This window comes from Thunnus albacares, chromosome 21 (genome assembly GCF_914725855.1).
Source record: "Thunnus albacares chromosome 21, fThuAlb1.1, whole genome shotgun sequence".
In the NCBI taxonomy this organism is placed as follows: Eukaryota; Metazoa; Chordata; class Actinopteri; order Scombriformes; family Scombridae; genus Thunnus; species Thunnus albacares.
Window position 1 is genome coordinate 10,125,606 of NC_058126.1, and position 22,576 is coordinate 10,148,181.

The window sequence follows — 22,576 nt, forward strand, 5'->3', positions numbered from 1 at the left end:
ATGTCTGTAAAACGTACCCGGGCAATGTTGTATATATGTGTTTGCCTCTTATTGTATTCCAAGAGGGGGGGAGTGGGATCTTTTGAACGTCCAGACCAGGATACAGCTGCCTATGACTAATTTCAAACTCCCCTTCTAGGGCCTAGGCAACCCATTTCACAAGTAACACACATCACCAGGCATCTGTTTCCTGTTTTCATTCTTTGAGTTATCTTATTTTCCTTATTTCCCCCTCACCTGTTACAGTTCACGTTCCTTCCATCATGCTACACGGGCCAGTTGTGCCTGGACACGAGGCCGTCGGACGTTAGCCACTCAAAACCAAAGAAATACTCATGAATGTGGAAAAAACCACTTCATAAAAATACTGTATAACAGTGAAAATTATGACTACATCAATATATCTGAAAATGTAGTTTTTTCAAGATGTTTAATGACAACACTTCATTCTTTAACACAGAAAGATGTTTTTACACATTTTTATATAAAATGAAAATATGTTCAAGACGTTTTCACTGGTTTTTTTTTAACATGCAAAACTCAGTAATTCTCTGATTTTTGCCATGAGATAATGTACATTTTTTTTTTAAGAATTGTAATATTTAAGAAGTTTCTCATCAGTGGGTTTCAGAATCTTCTTCTCTGGCATATTAACGACCCAGCCTGGAGCAAGTCCAAAGAAGATCTGCCGAACATCCTTCCTCATGCAGAGCATGCGATACAGTTCATCTTTTGAAATGTCTGGCAAAATATATCCATACTTCTGCGCCAGGGCTAACCGGGCCTGCTGGACTTTCTCCGGGTCTGCCAAATAACCCCGGTTTTCAGCATCTGTGTAATACGGGACCATGTCCTCCCCTGGTAGCATTCGCTTTGGAATAGGCTGCCCACGCATAAAGAACGGGACGGGCTTGATGAGGATCCCTGCAAAGAGGAGAATTTGTTATTTATTGTTTAAAATACACAAAATGATGAGGTGGATGATGAAGCGCATGAGACCAGACATTCATTTATTACCAAGACTTAGAGGGTCGTAGAAACTGGTAGTGATGATCCCTCCATTCCTCTCAATAGCAGCTATGGCTCCTTCAGAAGCTCTCTGAACCTCGATGTTGATTTTTGCAGCAAAAATGTCACTACCCTGGACCAGAACAAACAGATGAAAGGTGAACTTGTGGCAGAGCCGAATGAGAAAACAAAGGTCAACAACAACATTTTGATCTGTGTCTGTCAGAGTGACAACATTGTTATGTGGTGCCATCTACTGGCACAAAACCAAAAGCATGTAAAACCTACACTTACAGCCTCTTTCTCACCTTGTACTGAAACAAGTTTCTATTGTGAATTGTAATCAGATGATGAAATAGCCTGTTTTTCTACACAGCATTAAAACAAAACTCCAGTGTCCACCCTGAAATGAAGTTTCCTCACAATATCCATTTTTATTACTAGCATTATATCTTCTCCTAGTAAAGTAAAAGCTATTTAAATTATATCGTTAGAGTAATAATGCAAACAGGCAGCTATACTGGTCTTTTTCAGTTTGTAAAAACCATGACATGTTGCATTTTCTTCTAATATTTTCTTTAGTTCAGCTACATTTTGAGATAACATTTGATGTATCCCAGTCCAGGATGTTTTCTGAGCTGATCAAATGTGGAAATCCATCCTTCAAATGTCTTTTAAAATTAAACGTGGCACAGGAAGGACACTAAGCCTCCAGTAAATGCATGTAATGTGGTCTAATTTGACAACAAAGACAGAAGGCAGAAGCCGGAGTTGTTATGATTCAGTCAGTTTGAGTAGGATCACAGTCAACAGCAACATTTACCTCATCGACCAGCTGGACTCCGTAGTCCCTCTTCAGAGGCTGGATTGTCACTCCTCTGGCATTGACAAGCTGCGTCAGGTCGATGGGCTGAGTCGGATCCACTCGTCCCAGATCAATCAGGTACTGCAGTCGTTTCAGAGACAGAGGCTGGTACTGAGGACGGCGACTGAGGAAGAGCAGACAAACATGTTGGAGTCAAAGTCATCAACAGGGAGTCAGTGGACAGAGTAAGATCAGGAGGGCCATTCACATGAGAAGATGAGGTTGAAATGGTGTAAACTGTTAAAACTATTTGTGCCAGACTGTGGCAACACACACATCTGACGAAACACCAATAACTGTATATGTGAACTGCTAAAAACCACAGCATTACTGTGATTTACGTACGGCTCATTTATTATCTCAAAGTGATAAAGAAAATGAGTATGGAGGTGAATGGTCATTGGTTTTTTTGCTACCAAGGACTGCAGTACCATCATGTGTAGGACCTGATAGTATAGGTGGATTACTAGCGGATACATTATGTCAAATACACAGAGATGAGGCTGACATTCATTGAAATAAAGTGGTGGTACTTAACTCTTTTCACCACTCCGGAGCCATGAAATGCAAATTTAAATCCCCCTCCTGGCAAATATGTGTGTTTCTTCTTTTTCCTTCAGTTGGATATTTGAGCTTCACTGTGCAGAATGATGTATGTGCAGAGTTTGACACTAGAGGACTGTTTTCACGTTCATCTGCTGAAAGTGGAAGGTTTCTCTGTGATGACTGAATATCAGAGTTTAAAAGGTGCAATATGTAAGAATTATATAAGAATTTCAGTTTAAAACATTCAAAAATGGACTAAAATTATCAAGAGAATGTGAAGAAATAATAAATGAGACTGTTCCTGACTTTCTCGGTCGTATCTCAGAAGTTTAACTGCTGGAGACAACATGTCTCCTATTTCACTGCATAGTCCGTTCTCAGTGTTTGTGCACTGGAGGCTTCAAGTTTCCACATCACACTTGTGTAAGTTGAATATTAGACTTCTAGTGTCAAACTCTGCACGTACATAATTCTGCACAGAAAAGCTCAAACATTCAACTGTAGGAACAAAAAGAGGAACATATTTTTGAGTGGAGGGGGACTTTAAGAAAATGGTTACTCTCTCCGGTTGTGATTGCTTGTGTGCACACGACAGATATGTGCCTGCTTGACTGATGACTGCCTTTACTTACAGTAGGGAATTGTAGAAAACAGGATACTTTCTGAACGCATTTCAAAGACAACATGAAATCTATGATCTATTTAATGACGCTGAAGTTAGCTTCCAATTTGGGGTTTAGGGAAAAGTTAAGGGAAACAGTAATTATGATATTTAGTGGCTGATTCTGTTTTTTCACCACTTACACACTAAGTGTGAGACATCATAGCATAAAGTCTTAATGCTGTTTACACCCATTTTCAGATTTGAGAAACCTTTATTTTGCTTATGAAAACAGAAAAAAGGGGCAACTTCACTGCTTTTTTCCCCATCCAGACCACATTAGACCAGGTCCAGACCAAAACCCACTATACTTAAGACTTGTAAAATCTGGACTTGATTAACAAGGAGACTCCATAGACTCATTAAAACACAGTTTCTGATTTGTGAAATCTTTATTCTATTTGTGAAAACTGATAAAAGGGCGATTTCACAGCTTTTTCCCCATCCAGGCCACATTAGACCAGATCAAAACCCACTATATTTAGACTTGTCAAATCTTAATAATAGATTTGACAAGTCTAAATATAGTGGTTTTTGATCTGGAACTGGTCTTATGTATTCTGGATGGGGGGAAAAACAGTGAAATCATCTTTCTTCCCCCTGTTTTCATATGCAAAATAAAGGTTTCACAAATCTGAAAGTGGGTTTAAAACAGTGTTAAGGCTTTTTGATAATATGTCTGACACCTCTTCACAAGTAAAGGCAGCGTGAACAGTGACCAGCTTTTTACCTGTGTCCTTCATTGTAGCCATATTTTGGGATGGCCAGATAAAACGGTGTCTGACCGCCCTCAAACCCCAGCCGAGGCCGGGTGCCTCTCTGCCGCTCTCCTTTGTGTCCTCGGCCGCTCCGGTTGCCACCATGCTGCCCTCTACCCCGGTGTTTGTCCTAAACAGAGACATTAAAGGAATTTCAACCTGGACGCAGGCTTAGCATTCGTCTCCATTGGGTAACATTGGAAAGACAGGCTAACTAGCTATGCTAAGCTAGAATCGAGACGTTTATTCAAAAACGTACGTGCTTTCTGGCTCCTGGTTCAGGTCGTAAGTTTGCTAAAGATATCCGCGGCAGAGTCTGCAAAACATCCAACGCTTTACCACCAGGTTTTTTAGGGAAAGACATGTTGTTTCTGGCTGCTCACATGTCAAACACAACCATCCAAGGGCACACGCGGGTCACGTGACAGAGGTTACCGGAAGTGCTTCTTGTGTCGATCACGGTCGCTCAGCAGCGTTTATAATAATAATAATAATAAATTAACTATGTACCGCTCTTTTCATTCGTAGTGAATCTCGAAGTGCCACAGCATTAAAAACCTACAAAACACAGAGTAAAGAGAAAAAAGTAAGAGTTAAGATGAAAAAGTCTTCCTGAATAGAAAGGTTTTTAGGCATTTTCGTTAAAAAAAGAGAATCTAATAATGTACACCACATAAAACGTTGTGATATGAAATATTTTAGCTCGAATTGTTATTTATTTGCCCGAAGGATATTAAATATTAGTCTCCTAAAGGTAGAAAAGCGAATATAACGACAACGAATCGGAAAATAGAACAAATAAGAAAAAAAATTAAGGCGTTGAAGATCTGTGTCAAAAGTCAGGACATGTTTAATACATATGAATTATGTTTAATTTGTTATTTGATAGTTGTATATTATATTGTCCTTGCTTCAGCGGTGCTTTGCTGTCATTGTTGAGGATTTAGCCGTTAGCGCTGATTGACAGTTCAGTGATCCAATCGCTGCTTTGTTTTTGTAAAGGACCTCTACTGACAGCCAATCATGTAGCGGCGGAGGCGGGACTTCTGAGCGTGTCGTTGGTGCGCGTGAACTGATAGCGCTTAGTGTGTTATTTTCCACAAAATTCAACTTCCGAAAGAGAAATCCGCGGCTGCAAGCGTTACTACGAGGCGGTGATTGCTTGACCTACATCCTCGGTCGACATTTGTCCTTCAACTGTTTCGCATTTGATAGCCGGAGTCAGACAAAGACCGAAAACAGATTGACAGTTGTGGGCTAACAGGAGCTAACTTCTCCCTGCATACCAGCTGCCTCAGCGCTGTATGTGCGGCAATAACATGTCAGCGCCTTTACCTGCCATTGTGCCTGCTGCCAGGAAAGCCACTGCGGCGGTGAGTTAGCCAGATAACACTAGTTTAACTCGGACCTAAAACAGCTGCTGGTTCCAGTGATAACAACTACCAAACACTGACACGTATCAGCCTGCACCTGCCTCTGCAATGATGTGTTTTTGTTGTTTACAGGTGATATTCCTGCATGGCCTTGGCGATACTGGGTACGTGAAGACAGCTTTATTTCTCCGCTGGTGCTTATAGTTATTAGACAATAGTGGAAAGTAACTGTACTCCAGTACAGTTTTGAGGAACTTTACCCGAGTGTTCTTTATCCTACTTTATACTTCCACATTTCAGAGGGAAGTATTGTACTTCCTACTCCACTACATTTATTTGACAGCTTTAGTCACTTTTCAGATGAAGAGTTTACACAATGGATAATGCAAGCTTTTAAAATACAACACATTGTCAAAGACTAAACCAGTGGTTTCCAACCTTTTTGGCTTTTGACATCTTACAAAAAGCAGTGTGTTGTTGGGTTCACATTTCAGATGTCTATGAGTTGTTAACAGCTCCACCAAATAGTGATTTTTCCCTCTAAACTTCTCACAAGGTTGCATTTAAATAATCAATCCAATATGTCACCAAAAATCAAAGATTAGAGAAAAAGTCCAAAGACTGAAAACGGATTTGTGTATCAGAACTTTGTTTTTTCTTCTTTCCTCTCCCATTAATCATCTCACAACCCCTCAGATTTATCTGGTGACCCTTTGGAGGGTACTGACCCCTAGATTGGGAACCACTAGACTAAACTAGCTAACTGTACATAAAGTAGTTCAAACTAGCTCCACCTCCAGCAGCTACAACATTAACATGCTGCTCTAACACTGATGCTTCAGTATTAATAATCTAATGATGTCATATATAATAATATATCAGTCAGAGGGACGAAACCAATACTTTTACTGCGATACTTTAACTACATCAAGCTGCTAATACTTTTGTACTTTTACTTAAGTAGGATTTTTCACGCAGGACTTTTACTTATAATGGAGTATTTTTACATTATTCCATTGGTTCAATTGAGGCAAATTGACTTTATTTAAACTGGTATAATTTTGTCCAATATGACATGACAGACATGGCTGGGCAGAGGCGTTTGCAGGCATCAGGATACCACATGTGAAGTACATCTGTCCACATGCGTAAGTATTCTCACCAACTTTAACTTTGCAGAGGGTGTCTGCAAGTCTTGGAAAAAGTCTTATAAACTATGAAGATACCTAATTTCAAGACCTTTATATAGTTTGTAATGTTTTTTTCCACTAAACTTGGTATTTAAGAGTGTTAAAATCTTGCTGGAGCTTATTGTCACCGTGTTTGTCTTGTGTAGTTATGCTGAATTGTGATTTTACTTTTCTTCAATGTTTGCAGTCCCACCATGCCTGTTTCCTTAAACATGAGAATGTCCATGCCTTCGTGGTAAGTGTCAAAGTCTGTGAGTATGCTTGAATCGACCATGCAGGATTGTCACATTCACACTGAGTCCCACATTTGTTTTCTCATCTCTAGGTTTGACATCTACGGGTTGAGCCCAGACGCAGATGAAGATGAGATGGGTATTAAAAGAGCATCGGAGAACAGTACGTCTCAAAGAGTTATTAAAACTTTGTACTTATGTTAGGAATTTGCAGCTGTTTTGTTCCAGTTGCATAAATATCTTGTTTACTTGTAAATCAGACTCGACTGTGAGTGTTTGATTTCTCCACAGTTAAAGCCTTGATAGACCAAGAAGTGAAGAATGGAATACCTTCCCACAGAATTATCCTGGGTGGATTTTCACAGGTTGGTGTGGCATGTACGCAGATGATGCGTTACATAACACTGTTTTTACTGTGATTCACCGCTCTTGTACATAATGTATTTAAATAGCCAAATCCACAAGATACACACACACATAAGCACATAAGCACTTATGAACATATATATATATATGCATAAAATATATATGCATACATTTAGGAAGCAGGACTTGCTAAGGTAATTAAATGCAGAACATAGATTAACTATAGCATTCATTATTGAAACAGATACTTAAGTCATTTTAAAGGGATTACAGTGTTTTATACTGATGAATAATGAGGAGTGTGAGTATTCGTGAGCATAATATTATATTAACTTCTATTACAAAACTATTTAGGTCATATCGTCTATAAATAGTCAGCACCCAAATCAGCAAGAAATGTGTTTTAGGCAGTTGAAGGAAGGACAAAGCCTTTCATTCAGGAGCCAAAAATGAGTTAATTCAGTTCACACCCCATTTAAATTGTTTAAATTAAAGCACATGAATCAAACACAATTTAATAAGTGGAATTACAAAGGGAGGCAGCGATGGCATTTAAGATTCAATACACTGTAGATCATAAGATCAATACTAATATGAGCACTTGAGATATTTATGATTGAACAAATCAGTTGGCAGCACTGCTTAGTGAATTTCCAGCTCCTTTGTTTACACACACAGTGCACTGTATTTCAGTACAATAAAGCTGTATATAAGCATCTGATAAATTATGCAAAAGGTTAAATCACAAATTAGTGAAGGGTCGTTTCAGTCAACAAACAAAAACATGTTTTTTTTTCATGCTATATGGATCTGATATTACCTTTGATCTTTGCTGTTATGCTGCTGATTCTTTCCATGGTTGTTGTCTCTGTTAATAATAGCTATAGTTCATGTGACAAGGATTATTTTTATAAGCGTTAGTTTGTGCTTTCCAGGGTGGAGCGTTGTCGCTCTACACGGCTCTGACAACCCAGCAGAAGCTTGCTGGAGTGGTCGCTCTAAGCTGCTGGCTTCCTCTCCGCAACTCCTTCCCGCAGGTAAAAAAAAAAAAGGAAATGAGGCAGACCAATCTGCACCCGCACTGTTCAGATTTTTAGTGTCTTAAATGCAAATACCTGAGTTGTTCTGACTTGCATATCATTTGAAACTTCATGATGTTCCTGGACGACCAAACCCACATTATTTAACTGCTGAGAAACACTATACTACATTTCTTAAATGTCATTACGTTCTGAAGTATTTTAATTGAATTATGGTTTAGGAATATCTCACAGCTAAGTCATAATCGTTCATAATCTAATAATAAGTATAATCCTAATCTCTTCTATTCTCAGGCGTCTGCCATGAGTGCTAACAAGGACACTCATGTCCTACAGTGCCACGGAGATGCCGACCCCCTGGTGCCCTTTATATTTGGCAGCCAGACAGCAGAGAAGATGAAAAGTCTCATCAGTCCTGCCAACATCACCTTCAAGTCGTATCGGGGTCTACCTCACAGCGCTTGTCCAGAGGTCAGCGTGGAAAAAGTTATGTTTGAACTGGATCTCCGGTTGTTCTGTTATTTCAAAATATATTTTTGCTTTATGTTGTATCTCTGCAGGAAATGGTGGACGTCAAACGTTTCATAGAGAAGCAGCTTCCTCCCATCAGTGACGAATGAACTCGGGAACGGCCGCACACCCGCACAACACCATCTGAGTGCTGTGGGCTTGACCCCCAAAGAGACTGTGGACTCGAGGAACCACTGACTTACTTGACAATAAAACCACGCTGCTACTCATAGAGCCAGACAGGACTGGGGCTACTACATGTCAGCCCTTAAGAGGCATGACTGAAACAATGCTGCATCCTGACCTGGAGCCACTCACGACCCTCAGTGTTACAGTAGAGTAACATTAGTTGCTTGATTGTAAAGCTGTTTGCCATTGAGAGAAGCCATTTCCTACAGGAAACGTATGTATCGGATTAACTAGGGCTATATTTTATGATTTAATACCTATTATCTCACAATAAATGGCCTGTTGTTAAATGTTTTCTATTAATGTAGCCTATCTATAGTAGTGTTGAAACAAGTTTATTAGTTGATTAATCAACTCGATTTATTGAGGTATTTATCAAGCAAAAAAACGCCAAACTTTTGCTGCTTCCAGCATCTCAAATGTGAAGATTTTCTGCTTTTCTCTGTTTTATATCTTGTTAGACAAAAAAAGCAATTTAAACTCCTTATCTGGGGCTTTAGGAACTTCTGATTTTCGTTATTTTTGACATCCTATAAACTGTACGATTAATTGAAATTGAATCAGCATCATCATAATGGCTATTTGCAGCCTTAATATTTGATTATTTATGCAAATGTTAAGATAAGCATTTGCAAACAAAGCACAAAAATGCAATTAAATGTATGATATTAGCAGCTCAATGTACCATTCACATGTGAAACATTTTTAATAATGTACCATAAGAAAGAATATTCTGTGAATGTCAACAACACACAACAGCAAAAACAACTTATGATTGTGCTTTATTTAATCTGTGAGAATTCAAATAGCTATTTAACACAAATTCCTTTTTAAATACACAAATATATCAGTGGTCAAGGTCATGTTTTCAGTTTTATTTTTCCCTGTTTTGTTTAAATTAAATATAATATGACTCATATCACAGTATTGAAACACGCAGACAAGATCTATTTTCAGGTATCAGCTCATCGAGTTGTAAAAACTTATCTTTGAGAAGAGCTGAAAGCACCAACATATGAAGTCAATGTCGCACCATTCATGTTAGACCAAAGGTGCTAGTGTAGAAGATCTTATTCCAAGGCACTTTCCTTTGTCTGAAGTTACCGTTAAATAAAACTTACTAGTTTCTACAAGAACTGGATATGCATTAAGGCTCACAATATACCTAAATACAAATGCAGTGCTCATAGATACATGCTTTCCCTCATTAAACAAGGTAGAAAAGTGCAATGTCAAGCGCTAGGGAATATATAAAAATATAGATATGTTTTTGAACAAGTAACTGATGCTGGACCTAGCATTTGTTCTTGCTTGCTCCAAGGATTTTGGTGAGCTAATTGTGGGTAAATAAACAGCAATTAGAGCTGGATAAAGACCGGTTTTAAGTAGTGTTCATTTTCCTGTCTGTCTTTTTTCTAGATAGCAGGACGCCAACAGGAACACAAAACTCCTTCGGGTGGGACGCATGCGCCATTTTTTTTTTTTTTTTTTAAAAGCTAGAAGTGTGTGGCAGTGGTGAGTCTATGGCTCAGGGGGCGGCTCCTCCAGGCTCTTCAGCAGATCTGTGTATGCAGATGAGTTTATGAAGCGCGGGTACGAGTCTCTCTGCATCAGTGTGTAGATCTGCTGCTGAGCATCGTCAAACGTGTGTGAGGTCGGCTCCAGCATGTTGCGGTTGATCACATCTCGGACGCGTGAATCCAAACTAACCTGGAGAACAAGAGCAGATAAGAGTGAAGCCCCATTAATTGTAAAAACATCATGTAGGACTAAACTGATAAATTAACACAAAACAAATATTAATTGGCAACATTAATTATAATCTTTCCAGTTATTTCTCAAGGAAAGAGGCCAAATATCCACTGGTTCCTGCTGTTTATGTGAGGATTTGTTACTGTTGTCGTGCTTATACTGATCAGCCACAACATTAAAACCACCTGCCTAATATTGTGCAGGTCACCCAACACCTCTGACGTGTCCAGGCATGGACTCCACAAGACCTCTGAAGGTCCTCTGGTATCTGGCACCAAGACTTAGCAGCAGATCCTTCAGGTCCTGTAAGTTGCGAGGCGGGGCCTTGTTTTCAAAGCGCATCCCACAGATGCCCAGTCAGATTGGGATCTGGGGAATTTGGAGGCCAAGGCAACACCTTGAACACTTTGTCATGTTCCTGAACAGTGGGCAACATGGGCACTTTGACCACTCTGCAGCTATGCAGCAAGTTCCGATGGACTGTGTGTTCTGACACCTGTCTATCACAGCCAGCATGAACTTTTTCAGCAATTTGTGCTGTAGTAGCTCTTCAGTGGGATTGGACAAGATAGCCTTCACTCCCCATGCGCATCAATTAGCCTTGGGCACCCATGACCCTGTTGCCAGTTCACTGGTCGTCCTTTGTTGGACCACTTTCGGTAGGTACTGACCACTGCATGTTGGGAACACACCACCTTTTGGAGATGCTCTGACCCAGTCGTCTAGCCATCTCAATTTGGCCCTTGTCAAAGTTGCTCAGATCCTTTCGCTTGCCCATTTTTCCTGCCTCCAACACATCAACTTCAAGAACTGACTGTTCACTTGCTGCCTAATATATCCCACCCCTTGGCAGGTGCCATTGTAAGGAGATAATCAACGTTATTCACTTCACCTGTTAGTGGTTTTCATTTTGTGGCTCAGATTGGTGTGTATGACTTAAACTTGCATTAACTCATATTTTTGTCCACTTGGGGGCAGTAGAAACAAGTTGTGAACACATCACTGACATACCCTTTTAAGTTATGGCAAACCTTTTTAAGCAAAAAGTTGCTTATTTACACATCCAGCAGTTATGGAGCAACATTATCATTCATTTAGAGTTGTGTTTCTGTCCACCTGGTGAATATAAGTCCAATATTCACTCTCCCTTAGCTCTGTCTATGCTCTCTACCAACTCCTGAGGGAAATATCCGGCTCTTTAGCTGCTAAATGCTCCATTATGTTCACCTGTCACACGCTAACTGTGTCTGTTAGCTGTTTGGTGCTGAACAGGTAATGTACAGTGGGTTTTCAGAGCTTTTTCACTAAAAACATCTGCCTGCTGTGGCTGAAAATGACACTATGAGAGCACTAAGAGTAAACCAAAACAGTAAAGTTGCAGCCAGACAGCTAAACAATGATCTGAAACTTGCTATAAAGCCTTTTAAAGCTGAGGGGAGAGCTGCAGAGTTGGGTTGGTTCATCACTATGAGTGATATTTGAGACGATGTTTGATACATCTTTTTTATAAAAAAAAAAAAAAATGTACATCATATCCAGAAATATTTTGACATTTTGGGAAATGTGCTCATTCACTTTCTTGCCAATAGTTAAATGAAAAGATTGATACAATACTCAGATCTGTCAGTTAAACATGCAGCTATAGCCAGCAGTACATTAGCTTAGCTAAGCAGAAAGACTGGCTCTGTCTTCAGTTCAAAAGCATGTCTACCAGTACCTCAAAAAGCTCACTAATTAACATGATATATGTTGTTTTTTTAATCTGACTAACATACACAAAAAAATAGAAAATTTCATTGTGGTTTGACAGGGAGTCAGGTGCTGTTACTATTTAACTGTAGAGGTGCTGGCTAGCTGTTTCCCCTGCTTCCTGCTTTTTTATGCTAAACTAAGCTAAGCTAATCAACTCCTGGATCCAGCTTTATACTGAGCACACAGGCATGAAAGTGGTATCAATCTTCTCCAACTTCAGGCAAGAAGGTGAATACTATAAGCGTATTTCCCACAATGTCAAACCCTTAATTGAATATTTTTGTGTTTTGGATCATTGGTTGGACAAAACAATGAAGTTCCACTGTTCTATGGGAAATTATGATGGGCATATTTGACAGTTTTCTGACATTTTATAGACAGAACGATTGGTTAATCAAGAAATTGTTCAACAAATTAATTCACAGTGAAAATAATAGTGATTTTTTGATTATTTGTATAGTCTATAAGATGTCAGATAATACCAGAAAATTCCCATCACAATTTCCCAAGTCTGAGCAACAGTCCAAACCCAAAGATATTCTGTTTACAGTGATATAAAACAAAGAAAAGCAGCAAATACTCATATTTGAGAATCTGGAACCAAGAGAACATTTGGCATTAGTTGACTACTAATTTTCTCTGTCAATTGACAATTTGATCAATTTGGTTATAAATGCTGCAGTCCTTTGCAGCAAATAGCCTTGGTGTCTCACCTCTTTAGGGGAAAGGATTGAGATGAAGTCCTCATATATTTGACGAACTTTCTCTTCCACCACAGTCTTGTTTGTCTCTTTTTTAAGCTCCTCGCAGGCCAGCCAGAACATCATGTTCTCCTCGCTGAACTCTGTCCGCAGGAACTGCCTGAAGCAGCTACGCCCGGCTGCACTTTTCATCACCTTTTCAAATGAAATTGTCCAGGACCGTGCGTCTTCCAGAGTGGGCTTGGGGCTTCAAGAAAGGAGTACAGACCTTAGTTGATTTATTGGTTGTGTCTTTTTTTTACGGTAATTCTCTAAATAATGCCACAACATATGAAAGGTGGTGTCTTGGTAAGGATTTACAGTAGCCATTACCTTTCTTCACAATTAGTGGTTCCCTCTGTCCTGCGCTCAAAAGTGGACCTCTGTATTGTTTCGTCCTCACTCCTAACAGTCAAACTGAAAGAAAATAACATACATTATGTTTTTCAGGTTATTTAAAGTAGCTTGTCATCCAGGTTTGATTTTTCCACCAGCATACTGCAGTGGAACATTTAAAATAGTTCTACAGTCCTTTTATGTCAAGCTTTTGTTCTAAATATAACGTTTGTAGTTGGTTGGAATGTGAAATCGCACCTACAAAACTGCATACTGCATGGCCAAAAGTATGTGGACAGCCCAACATTACACCCAAATGTGATTGTTGAACATTTAATTCCATATAGGTATTAATCTGCTGTTATAACAGCCTCTACTCTTTTAGGAAGGATTTCTGCAAGAATCTGGAACCTGGCTGCTCCCATTCAGCCACAAGCTCATTAATGAGGTGAATGCTGAAGTCGGATGATAAGGCCTGGTTTGCAGGTGGCGTTCCAGTTCATCCCAAAAATATTGGAAACTTTCTGTATGGGCCTTGCCTCGTGCACAAGGGCATTGCCTTGTTGAAAAAAGTCCATCCCCAAACTGTTGAAAGCAAAAGTTGGAAGCACACTGTCTAGAACAGTGACCCTGGTTGGGAGGCCCGAAGTGGGTCACAAAACAAATCTGATGGGTCACAAAATGATAAAAGGAAATTAAAGAAATAAAAAAATATACAGTATATCTCTGTAAACTAGAATATTTATTGTTTTTCTAATTTTTGCTTTTTTTGTGAAATCTGGATGTTTTCACCACTGAAGGCCTCTATTGATCCTCCAATTGAGACAACCAAATCACTCTTTGGTTGAACGCCTAATAACTTATGTGCACACTAAGGCCATACCTCTGATGTTTGGGTCACAAGTAGATGTTGCCTTATTTTAAGTGGTTAGAAACCAAAAGGTTGGAACTGCTAATATAAAATATAATTGCATGATGTAGCATGAAGATTTCCTTAATTGGAACCAAAGAGCCTGACCCAGACCACAAAAGCAGCCCTAGACAGCACAACAGGGGTGTCCACATACTTTTGGCCATGTAGTTATTGGAAAAAACAAATTAAGGTCATTACATTGCATTTATCTCATCAACAGTTGATCACACTCATTGATTTTCTATATAATACCAAAGCTGAGCCACTGTATGTTATTTTCCATATTTCAAATAACAGAACACCTCCAGCAAATTCAGATGATATACTGGGAACACTGGGAACGTTTGCGTCAATAGCTGAAAGTGTCAACTGTCCACATCATCCTGGTGGGATCAACTGTGCATAATTAAAATGTTCCCAACACCTGATGTAGCAGCTGGCTGTAGACTAATTGGCTCAGGTGAGGGTCCATTGTGAGCCATCCCATCTGGGAATGTGGCTGTTGTAGCAGTGCAACAATTAGACAGAATTGATAAAGATGTAGAGACAAAACGTATTACTCATCCCCGATGGAGTGAATTAACATGTTCTGCTCACAGCAGGTTGGCTGTCCTTAGAGGAAACACAAGTAAACGGTTGATAATTCCAAAACAGATTAACATCCCCTGAGGCCTCCATCCAATGAGATCCGGTGTAGTTTACAGGACCAGAGTGCTTCTGTTTTTCTGGGATGATGGTGTGGGCTGGGCTGTGGTGTTGTAGAGAGGGTGGCAGGATGGAGGCAAAAGAAAGTCTCACGTCTACTTAAAGTGCTACTACCCAACGAGGACAAGACGAACAGAGCAGCATGACGCTGCATGCTGCTCTGTCACATTACATTTTGTTGAGTAGTCTGATTTTCAACTGGCTTTTCTCGAAACGGCTGTTCAGAGAGATTACAAATGTGTATCTTAGATGTGTACTGGATGCCTGCTTTTGAATTCCTGTGATTTTCAATCAGTGAAAATTTCAATGTGATAAAAATGTTTATGAGCTAAAACCCTTGCTAGTGCCAAACATTTTCCAAACCTTACATGTGAGACTTGAGAGTCTGCTGTCTTGCATTCATGAGCTACAGTACGCTGGTAGAAAATCTGACCTGAATGACAAATAATAAGCGAATGACAAGAGTTTAAAAAAAAAAAAAAAAAATTTAGCAGCTTTTTGCATCAGTCATGCTTGCAGCTCTGTGAGACTCTGAGCTAATTGCAAACATCAGCATGCTAATATGCTAACAATGAGAATACTAACATGCTAATGCTAAGCAAGCACAATGTTTACCATGTTCACCATCTTAGTTTAGCATGTTAGCATGCTGACAGCTGCTAATTCACACTAAACACTAAATACAACTGAGACCGATTAGAATTTAATTTTAAAGGTGTCTGGTCATAAACCAACGTACTGGATAAATTGAAATGTTGGAGGAAAAGTGAAGGGTTCACCAAATCAAGAGAGGGAGATAAATATCTGTATCAAATTTAATGGCAATCAATGCTAATGCTGTTGAGACATTTCACTCAAAGCCACAAACGTGAACCTCATGGTGACGCTAGAGGAAAAGTCAGGGGATCCAAAGTCAGTAGGATTCATTATGATTCATCATCTGGGAACCACAAATGTCTGTACAAGATTTAATCCAATAGTTGTTTAGATATTTCAGTTCGGACCAAAGAGGTGAACCGACTGACAGACTAGAGACACGCTGCTTGAATGGCTGAAAATATGTTATTGCTCTGCAACGGCAGACTGAAGTCTCAGATATTGGATGTTAACAGTGGTACATGAATGCACCACACAGTCTAACTGCACATAGATGTGAGATAAGGTTAAAGTCTCTGTCAGCTGATCATCGAAGGTCAGAAAAACATGTTTAGTAGTGTAGTATATATGAATAGTATACAGTCATAGTAAATGAATTAAATGAAAAACAACTGGTTCTTAAAAACATTAAAATGTACCAGCAGCTGTAGGGATAGCATGATAGAAATAGTTGTGTAAAATTAGTTTAGTTTTTTGTAATGACAATTTAAGATTTGGATTTTAATTGAGGAAGGTGCAGGACAAATATTTTATCATTGTACAATTATGCTATTATGCAAGATTTGTAATATGGATTTCCATTAGCCATCAAAAATAAGAGAGAGACAGTGTTGTCAAGTGTATGATGAAAATATGTTTGATATCTGCAATGTTTAAGACATCAAAACCTGCATATTTATTATTGTTATTATTTATTATATATTCCAGTCCAGTCATATAGTTACTGTAACTGACCTGTTAATTTATCTACAAATTATTTGATCTATTTATCATTTTGTCTATAAAATGTCAGGAAATAGTGAAAAGAAAAGCTGCAAATATTCACATTTGAGATGCTATATATGCTTAAAAATGACTTAAATTGTTGCAGATTAATTTCCTGTATATGGACTAATCAATTAATCGACTAATTGTTTCAGCTCTACTCTGGACTTAAATGTCTTTTGTGTTTTTATTTTACACTGCTCAGGGTTTCAAACAGGTCTTACACTTTCTCAGAAATATGATATGACAGCAACTGTGTAATCGGAGATAAATCAGAGGAAGTATCTTTGTATGAGTGCCTCCTAAAGATGTTGTGAGCAACGTACAATATGAAGGATAAGTGAGTAATGGATGACAGCAAATTAGCACCCAAAACCACAATTTCAACCTAGAATGCAGTAAATCTGAATAAGGAGACATTCGGAAAGCTATTAAAGACAGTAAACAGGCCCTTCGTCCCCCTGTGTGCCTCGGACCACATATTTCCTATCACCAGCCCTGCTCTGCATGTGTGGGAGGCAGTGGAGTGTTATTACCAGGAGCAGCTACAGCAGCAGCACCAGCAGAAGCAGCAGGCGTTTGAGGCGTTGGTGGGGGTGTTTCCCATAGTGTGGCGCGCTTGGAGGACACTGGCAGCTGCTTCCTGATGAACCTGCATCTGTCTCTTACGCATCTCCACCCGCTCCGAGCCCATGGACTGCAGGAGAAGACACAGTGTGAGTTGGCTGGGGAAGATTACTGACGCATCACACACACACACACACACACACACACACACACACACAGATCACAGTCCAAGAAATCACAAGAGATTAAAGATCCAACAGGAGCAAGGAGGCCCGCATACGCGTCACAAGAGGAGATTGGATCAAACTTGATTGGCAAAGCAATAAAACCTCGATCAGTCTGATCCTATGCATTATTTACCAAATTTAAGCTACAGTATCTGAGAAGAGGAAACTATATTTTGCGGAAGGGACGACCACCTCATGATCATGACGCGTGGGGTCAACTTCTGTGCCATGCAATCTCAATAATCCATATTTCTGATCAAGATGATCAAGGAAAAAAAAGGCCTTACTGTGCCTTAAAGCTTCCTATATCTCAATACAAACAACCCCGAGGAGGAAATCGGAAATGTCCTACCGGTTTGTTGGATCAGTCTGACTGTAACAAAACCAAAATGTGATCAGCAACAACCCCCCTCCTCTTCTCTCCTCCTCTCTCCTCCTCATCTCTCTCTCTCTCTCTCTCTCTCTCTCTCTCTCTCTCTCTCTCTGATATGAGGGATGAGCAGTAATGACAGCGACTAGGCGTCTCTTGGACCGCAGCAATCGCATCCATCAGTCACATCCTCGGGAGGATGAACCCACATGATGGTCGATTTGAGAAAGCAAACAAGCCTGAAGCAAGCAGCAGGCTGTGCAGCTATTTATAGAAATATAATGAAATTATTTGATCAGAAAAGCTGATAATTTACATGATAATGGGGTCTTTTTTCCCTCTCAAGGCAGAAAGCAGCAGATCTGCACATATTTACACTGTTCATCATCGATATTATATTATCAGTGCTAATAACAGCATGCACGAATTAACCGAGATGAATCCTCATATTTCTCGTTGCTGGAATATCCAAATAAAGATGCTGAATTTTATCCGACTCCTTTCCCCCCAAAGAGAAGCACAAACAAAGGAGGATATGATCTTTTCCTGCATGCGGCCTACACTGGTTTAATAAAAATCAAATATAAACGTGTACTCACTGTGTCACCATGAATGCCAGAATACAGGTGATTTTTTTTTCTTTTGGGGCTCGATCACATCCGTCCGCCTCGACTTGACACAAACCAGTTGGTTTCCTCTGCGCGCATGCGTCTCCTGCAAGTGTGAAAAGATTTTTCTGCGCCCATGCACTGACGGCCAGAACACAGTGTGCGCTTTTTTTTATTTTTTATTTCTATTTTTTTACAGCACTGCGCTTCTTCAGGACACACTGAGGCTGGCAGAGGATTGCAGGACACAGATTTCAATTAATTATACGTTAATTTTTATTCTTCATCATTCATTATTAGGTCTGTTTAGAAATAAACCTCTGCTGATGTGGGCTGTTATCTTTAAACTTTCTGGCATGTGGATCATTTCTCAGTTATTATGAAATTAACTATATTGTCTTTTTTTTGTTTGTTTCCCACTCAAACCCCATCACTCATAGAGCAGCATTAAAATGTAAGAAGTAATCTGTAACACTGTCAAGCTGCTGTTTTAGAAATGACGCATCCCCTCGAAGCACGGGTAGATGTGAAGAAGCTCTGAATAATTCAATCAAACATCTGGAAACCCCCAATTCCCGCATCTGCAGATTCACCTCCCCTGATAACGCCACAGAGGCCCAGTGCAGCCCGCGTCCACCAGAGGGCAGTAGTGGTCCGTTCAAGTACACCCAGGCTGCTATTGGGCCACAAAGGATGTGGAGGCCAGTGGTGAAGCAAGTCAAGACAGTTAAAACTTGATTAACCAAAGAGAGATTCCTCAAATTGAATTATAAGCAGAAACCTGAGTAGCTTCTCTCTCGCCCACAAGACTCTGTGTGTAGAGATGAGCCAGTGTGGTCTCAGAGCTGCAGGATTTTACTGGTGTAGTTCCACCCCTCTTAGAAATTTCCTGATTATTATTTTTAACATTTAAATGGCTTCTCCAGTGATTTATCATTGCAGTCTCCTATAGTTGGGGGTCACACAAGAGACAGTAAAACAGAAAAAGAATGGTTGAAGGATTTTCAAGTCTGTCTTAAAACATGAGTCAGGTATCCATATGAATAATGAAAGAGATTTTGCTTGCTGTAATAATTCCTCCTGTTCATACTGATCATTATAAGATCCCTTCTTAATGTGCTTTCAATGCAAGCGATGAGGGACAAGATCCACAGCTAGTAACAAAAAGAGGGAATTTGGCACTAAAAAGACTGTAACTTGATTTGTCTAACTTGGATGGCTTCATAATCCAGTTTTGCACAGGAGGAGGCTTGTTTATTTTGACTTCCATCACTTACATTGAAAAGCACATTATGAAGGATCTTCTGTGGTCAGTATGAACAGGAGGAATGATTACAGCAAGAAAAACATCTGTCAGTGTTCATATAAGCACCTGACTGTTGTTTTAACACAGACATCCTTCAAAATCAATGCAGGACAAGTCAAATTATCCTGACTTTAAGTTTCTGGTATTCTAAGGGTCGACCTCCATAGATGCTGGATCCTACATTTCCCATAACACAACCCTTTCATCAGACCCCATTCGCTTCCTAAAACTCCTCTTCTTTCAAACATCACACCTCCAGGTTGCAAAGCATGTTTTCAGCTTAAAATCTGAAGTCTAAATGCTAAACCGAGATAACCCCGATGACATCATAATGACATCATCAGGGTTATTTTTTTCAAATTTAGAAGAGCTTCCTTCAAAAACACAGAAAACATCATCCAACTGTTCCCGCGGGGAGTTATAAGGCCACTCCTCATGACGAGTAAACTAAACTTCATGTGTAAAATTGCCCCTTTAATGATTTATTTAAACATTCAGTTATATTTTATCAAGCCTACACAATGGTCTAAACATTGTTTCAAAGCCTTTTCCACGCTTGCATGAGCATAATTCTGTTGGAAAAATACAAAATCCCTTTATTTTATTTACTGCCAGACAGATTTTAGTCTAAAAGATATAAGAATGACCATTAAATAACCCATCATGCATAATTTAGATCTATTTCTACATGTAAAACTCATGTAGAGGTTATCAAAACCCACATATTCCCACCAAGGACATGACCTCACTGTCTTCAGTGGTATCTGAGACCTTATTTGACCTTTTCTACATGTCTTGGACACCAGTTAAGTTTGTTAGTAGCGAGGCAGCAGCTGTTGTTTCATGAATGTGCCCTGAAACTTTCAAGCACTGTATAATCTGACTGAAACAGACCTTCTTATGGTATATCTCACTGGACCAATGCATCTCCCAAACAAACAGAGGAAAACTAATCAAGTTGAATACATTTTCATATTCCCGCCTTCTGATTTCATTGCACAGCACATATTGTTGGATAAGATTATTCACTGCAGCTGAAGTTGCAAATATGACAGGGGAAATATGCTAAATGGTGATTGCAGTAGAGGAGGAATATCCATCCCCTTCCACTTGGTACGGGTGACACAGCTATAAAACAAATCCAATATATAGAAGTCTCTCTGTCTAAGCTTTATAATAAATCATACATCTTGTAGCTGTAGTAATCTTAAAGAGGAATAGCTTCTTAAATGGAAGCTGCTCTCTGGTGAGATAACTGGTTACTGTGATCTACAGCTGGAACATATAAGCACATGTGTGTATCATTTCATCTTTTCACATGGGTGTAATCACCTATTGCTGTCAGCAAATCTAGCTATACTGTATGTGTATCATTTCTAAATTCAATATGGTGTCAATTTCAGAGGTTGCAGCCTTGTACAAAAAAAAAAAAAAAAAAAGATTCAGCCCTCCAAAATACGTCCAGTAAATCACCTCCTCTGGATCTCTACTGATGCAGTTTCCAGCAGAGTGGAACGCACAATGTGTGCCGTTATATTCACACTGGTTATTATGTTTCCCATTTTCACAGGCTGGGGCTCGATTCATTACAAGTCATCATTTGTGCATTGGCAGTGAGTAAAAATCTTTTAATGGGTCGAGGCTCAAAACTAATTGTTTTTCACCCATTTTTTTGCCCTGTGATTTAAAGTAGAGTTAGGCAGTGGGAAGCTCTCCAGAGTTTATCTCAGAGACACAGAGGTTTCCGCTGTAATGACTCTTCTTCTTTTTTTTTTTTTATCTGGCTAATTAAGTACCTTTGTTACACAGCTGCACAGCTTGGTTTTGCGATGCTGAACTGTTGCATATCTTAGCGAGAGAGGGAGGCAGAAAGGGCCCACAATCTGCTGCAGGGCTCTACTGCACAACGGGAGTTTTAGAGGACGAGGATACCTGGATGTGTAAATCACATCCACTGCTGACAGATTTGACTTGATTTAGTGTTTTTTTTTTTTTTCTTCTCCTCACCGGTTTCATCAGTCTAACTCAGAGGATGCAGGTCATCAACCATCTGAAGAAAAGGTTATAGTCATGGTAAGAGATGATGGAAAATTGGCAACATTTAAACCCTACTGTGTAGTAAACAATAGGTGACTGGTTTATAACACAAAACACTGTAGAAATAAGGACATTTTAGGTGTTTATAATATATTTGTACTCTATCTGTGAAGCATCTGTTTATAAACAGATAATGAATGAACACAGTTGTATTGATACTATTAATACTATTGATACTACTATATTGTATTGAAGTCTTTATACTTATATTTATATGACACATTATAAGTATTTATTTATTAATGGTATTAATTCTGATTCTGATTAATTCTGATGAGTTATAATTTCCCATCATCATGAGTCTAACTTTTCTCAAACACATCTTCCATGTTTCTTTTTTTTTGTGAGTCAGTTTCTCCATAAGGTTAAATCTGGTTGTGTGATCTTTACAATAAGGTCTAATAAGTGCAGCTTGAGTAAAAGTTTTTGTCAAACTACTATTTTTAATGTCAAGAATAAACCTTCAACATGTTTTCATGAGTTTTGAAACACACTGCAAGGATCTTTAAACATGATTCCAGCTATGTTATACTATACTATCAATTATTTATTGTCTGTTTATACACCAGTTACAGATGTTTAGCACTTAAAAATATCCTTATCTCTGCTTATAACATTATAGTGTGTTGTAAAGTATTCAGTATTCAGAGTTTATATGCTGCTTATATAAAGAGTTAAACTACAGTGTCTGTTTTTGTTGTTGTCAATGTAAGACACTGCATGTTAAATCTTTCTCTCCGTGTCAAAAGGTCAAACAAACCTCAGATAAAAACTGCACTCACTGCATTTGATTGGTTCGTGGTTTATATACAGTGATTTCAGA

The 22,576-nt window shown here is 39.1% G+C and overlaps 3 protein-coding genes across 4 annotated transcripts; 1 reads left to right on the plus strand and 2 right to left on the minus strand.

Annotated features, from left to right (window-relative positions):
* Positions 1-411: 411 nt before the first annotated feature.
* On the minus strand, positions 412-4,287 carry mrpl15 (mitochondrial ribosomal protein L15). Its single transcript, XM_044339733.1, has 5 exons — positions 4,098-4,287; positions 3,811-3,968; positions 1,832-1,997; positions 1,018-1,141; positions 412-924 (listed from the first exon to the last, which is right to left on the minus strand). Exons 1-5 carry the CDS (start codon positions 4,200-4,202, stop codon positions 587-589), a joined length of 891 nt encoding a protein of 296 aa, XP_044195668.1. The 5' UTR covers positions 4,203-4,287; the 3' UTR covers positions 412-586.
* Positions 4,288-4,851: 564 nt separating this feature from the next.
* Positions 4,852-9,488, plus strand: lypla1 (lysophospholipase 1). Its single transcript, XM_044339734.1, has 9 exons — positions 4,852-5,211; positions 5,344-5,375; positions 6,294-6,359; positions 6,589-6,636; positions 6,727-6,797; positions 6,926-6,999; positions 7,936-8,037; positions 8,335-8,511; positions 8,601-9,488. The coding sequence occupies exons 1-9, from the start codon at positions 5,143-5,145 to the stop codon at positions 8,658-8,660; spliced, it is 699 nt and encodes a 232-aa protein (XP_044195669.1). The 5' UTR covers positions 4,852-5,142; the 3' UTR covers positions 8,661-9,488.
* Positions 9,489-9,703: 215 nt separating this feature from the next.
* On the minus strand, positions 9,704-18,452 carry LOC122972551 (regulator of G-protein signaling 20). 2 transcript variants are annotated; one of them, XM_044339735.1, is made up of 5 exons: positions 18,342-18,452; positions 17,115-17,275; positions 13,317-13,400; positions 12,957-13,191; positions 9,704-10,449 (listed from the first exon to the last, which is right to left on the minus strand). In XM_044339735.1, exons 2-5 carry the CDS (start codon positions 17,270-17,272, stop codon positions 10,261-10,263), a joined length of 666 nt encoding a protein of 221 aa, XP_044195670.1. In that variant the 5' UTR covers positions 17,273-17,275; positions 18,342-18,452; the 3' UTR covers positions 9,704-10,260. The 2 variants fall into 2 exon arrangements, with proteins under 2 accessions (XP_044195670.1, XP_044195671.1); XM_044339736.1 differs by lacking the exons at positions 17,115-17,275; positions 18,342-18,452 and adding an exon at positions 15,306-15,354.
* Between the last annotated feature and the right edge of the window lie 4,124 nt (positions 18,453-22,576).

Excerpts from the sequence above, each read along its gene's own strand:
- lypla1 (XM_044339734.1), top strand. The coding sequence starts at position 5,143 with ATGTGCGGCAATAACATGTCAGCGCCTTTACCTGCCATTGTGCCTGCT. Across the intron at positions 5,212-5,343 it reads CCAGGAAAGCCACTGCGGCG|GTGATATTCCTGCATGGCCT; the intron begins GTGAGTTAGCCA and ends TGTTGTTTACAG. Across the intron at positions 5,376-6,293 it reads CATGGCCTTGGCGATACTGG|ACATGGCTGGGCAGAGGCGT; the intron begins GTACGTGAAGAC and ends ATGACATGACAG.
- mrpl15 (XM_044339733.1), bottom strand. The coding sequence starts at position 4,202 with ATGTCTTTCCCTAAAAAACCTGGTGGTAAAGCGTTGGATGTTTTGCAG. Across the intron at positions 1,142-1,831 it reads GAGTCCAGCTGGTCGATGAG|GGTAGTGACATTTTTGCTGC; the intron begins GTAAATGTTGCT and ends GTTCTGGTCCAG. Across the intron at positions 925-1,017 it reads CTACGACCCTCTAAGTCTTG|GGATCCTCATCAAGCCCGTC; the intron begins GTAATAAATGAA and ends TCCTCTTTGCAG.
- LOC122972551 (XM_044339735.1), bottom strand. The coding sequence starts at position 17,272 with ATGGGCTCGGAGCGGGTGGAGATGCGTAAGAGACAGATGCAGGTTCAT. Across the intron at positions 13,192-13,316 it reads ACCACTAATTGTGAAGAAAG|CCCCAAGCCCACTCTGGAAG; the intron begins GTAATGGCTACT and ends CCTTTCTTGAAG. Across the intron at positions 10,450-12,956 it reads CAATCCTTTCCCCTAAAGAG|GTTAGTTTGGATTCACGCGT; the intron begins GTGAGACACCAA and ends CTTGTTCTCCAG.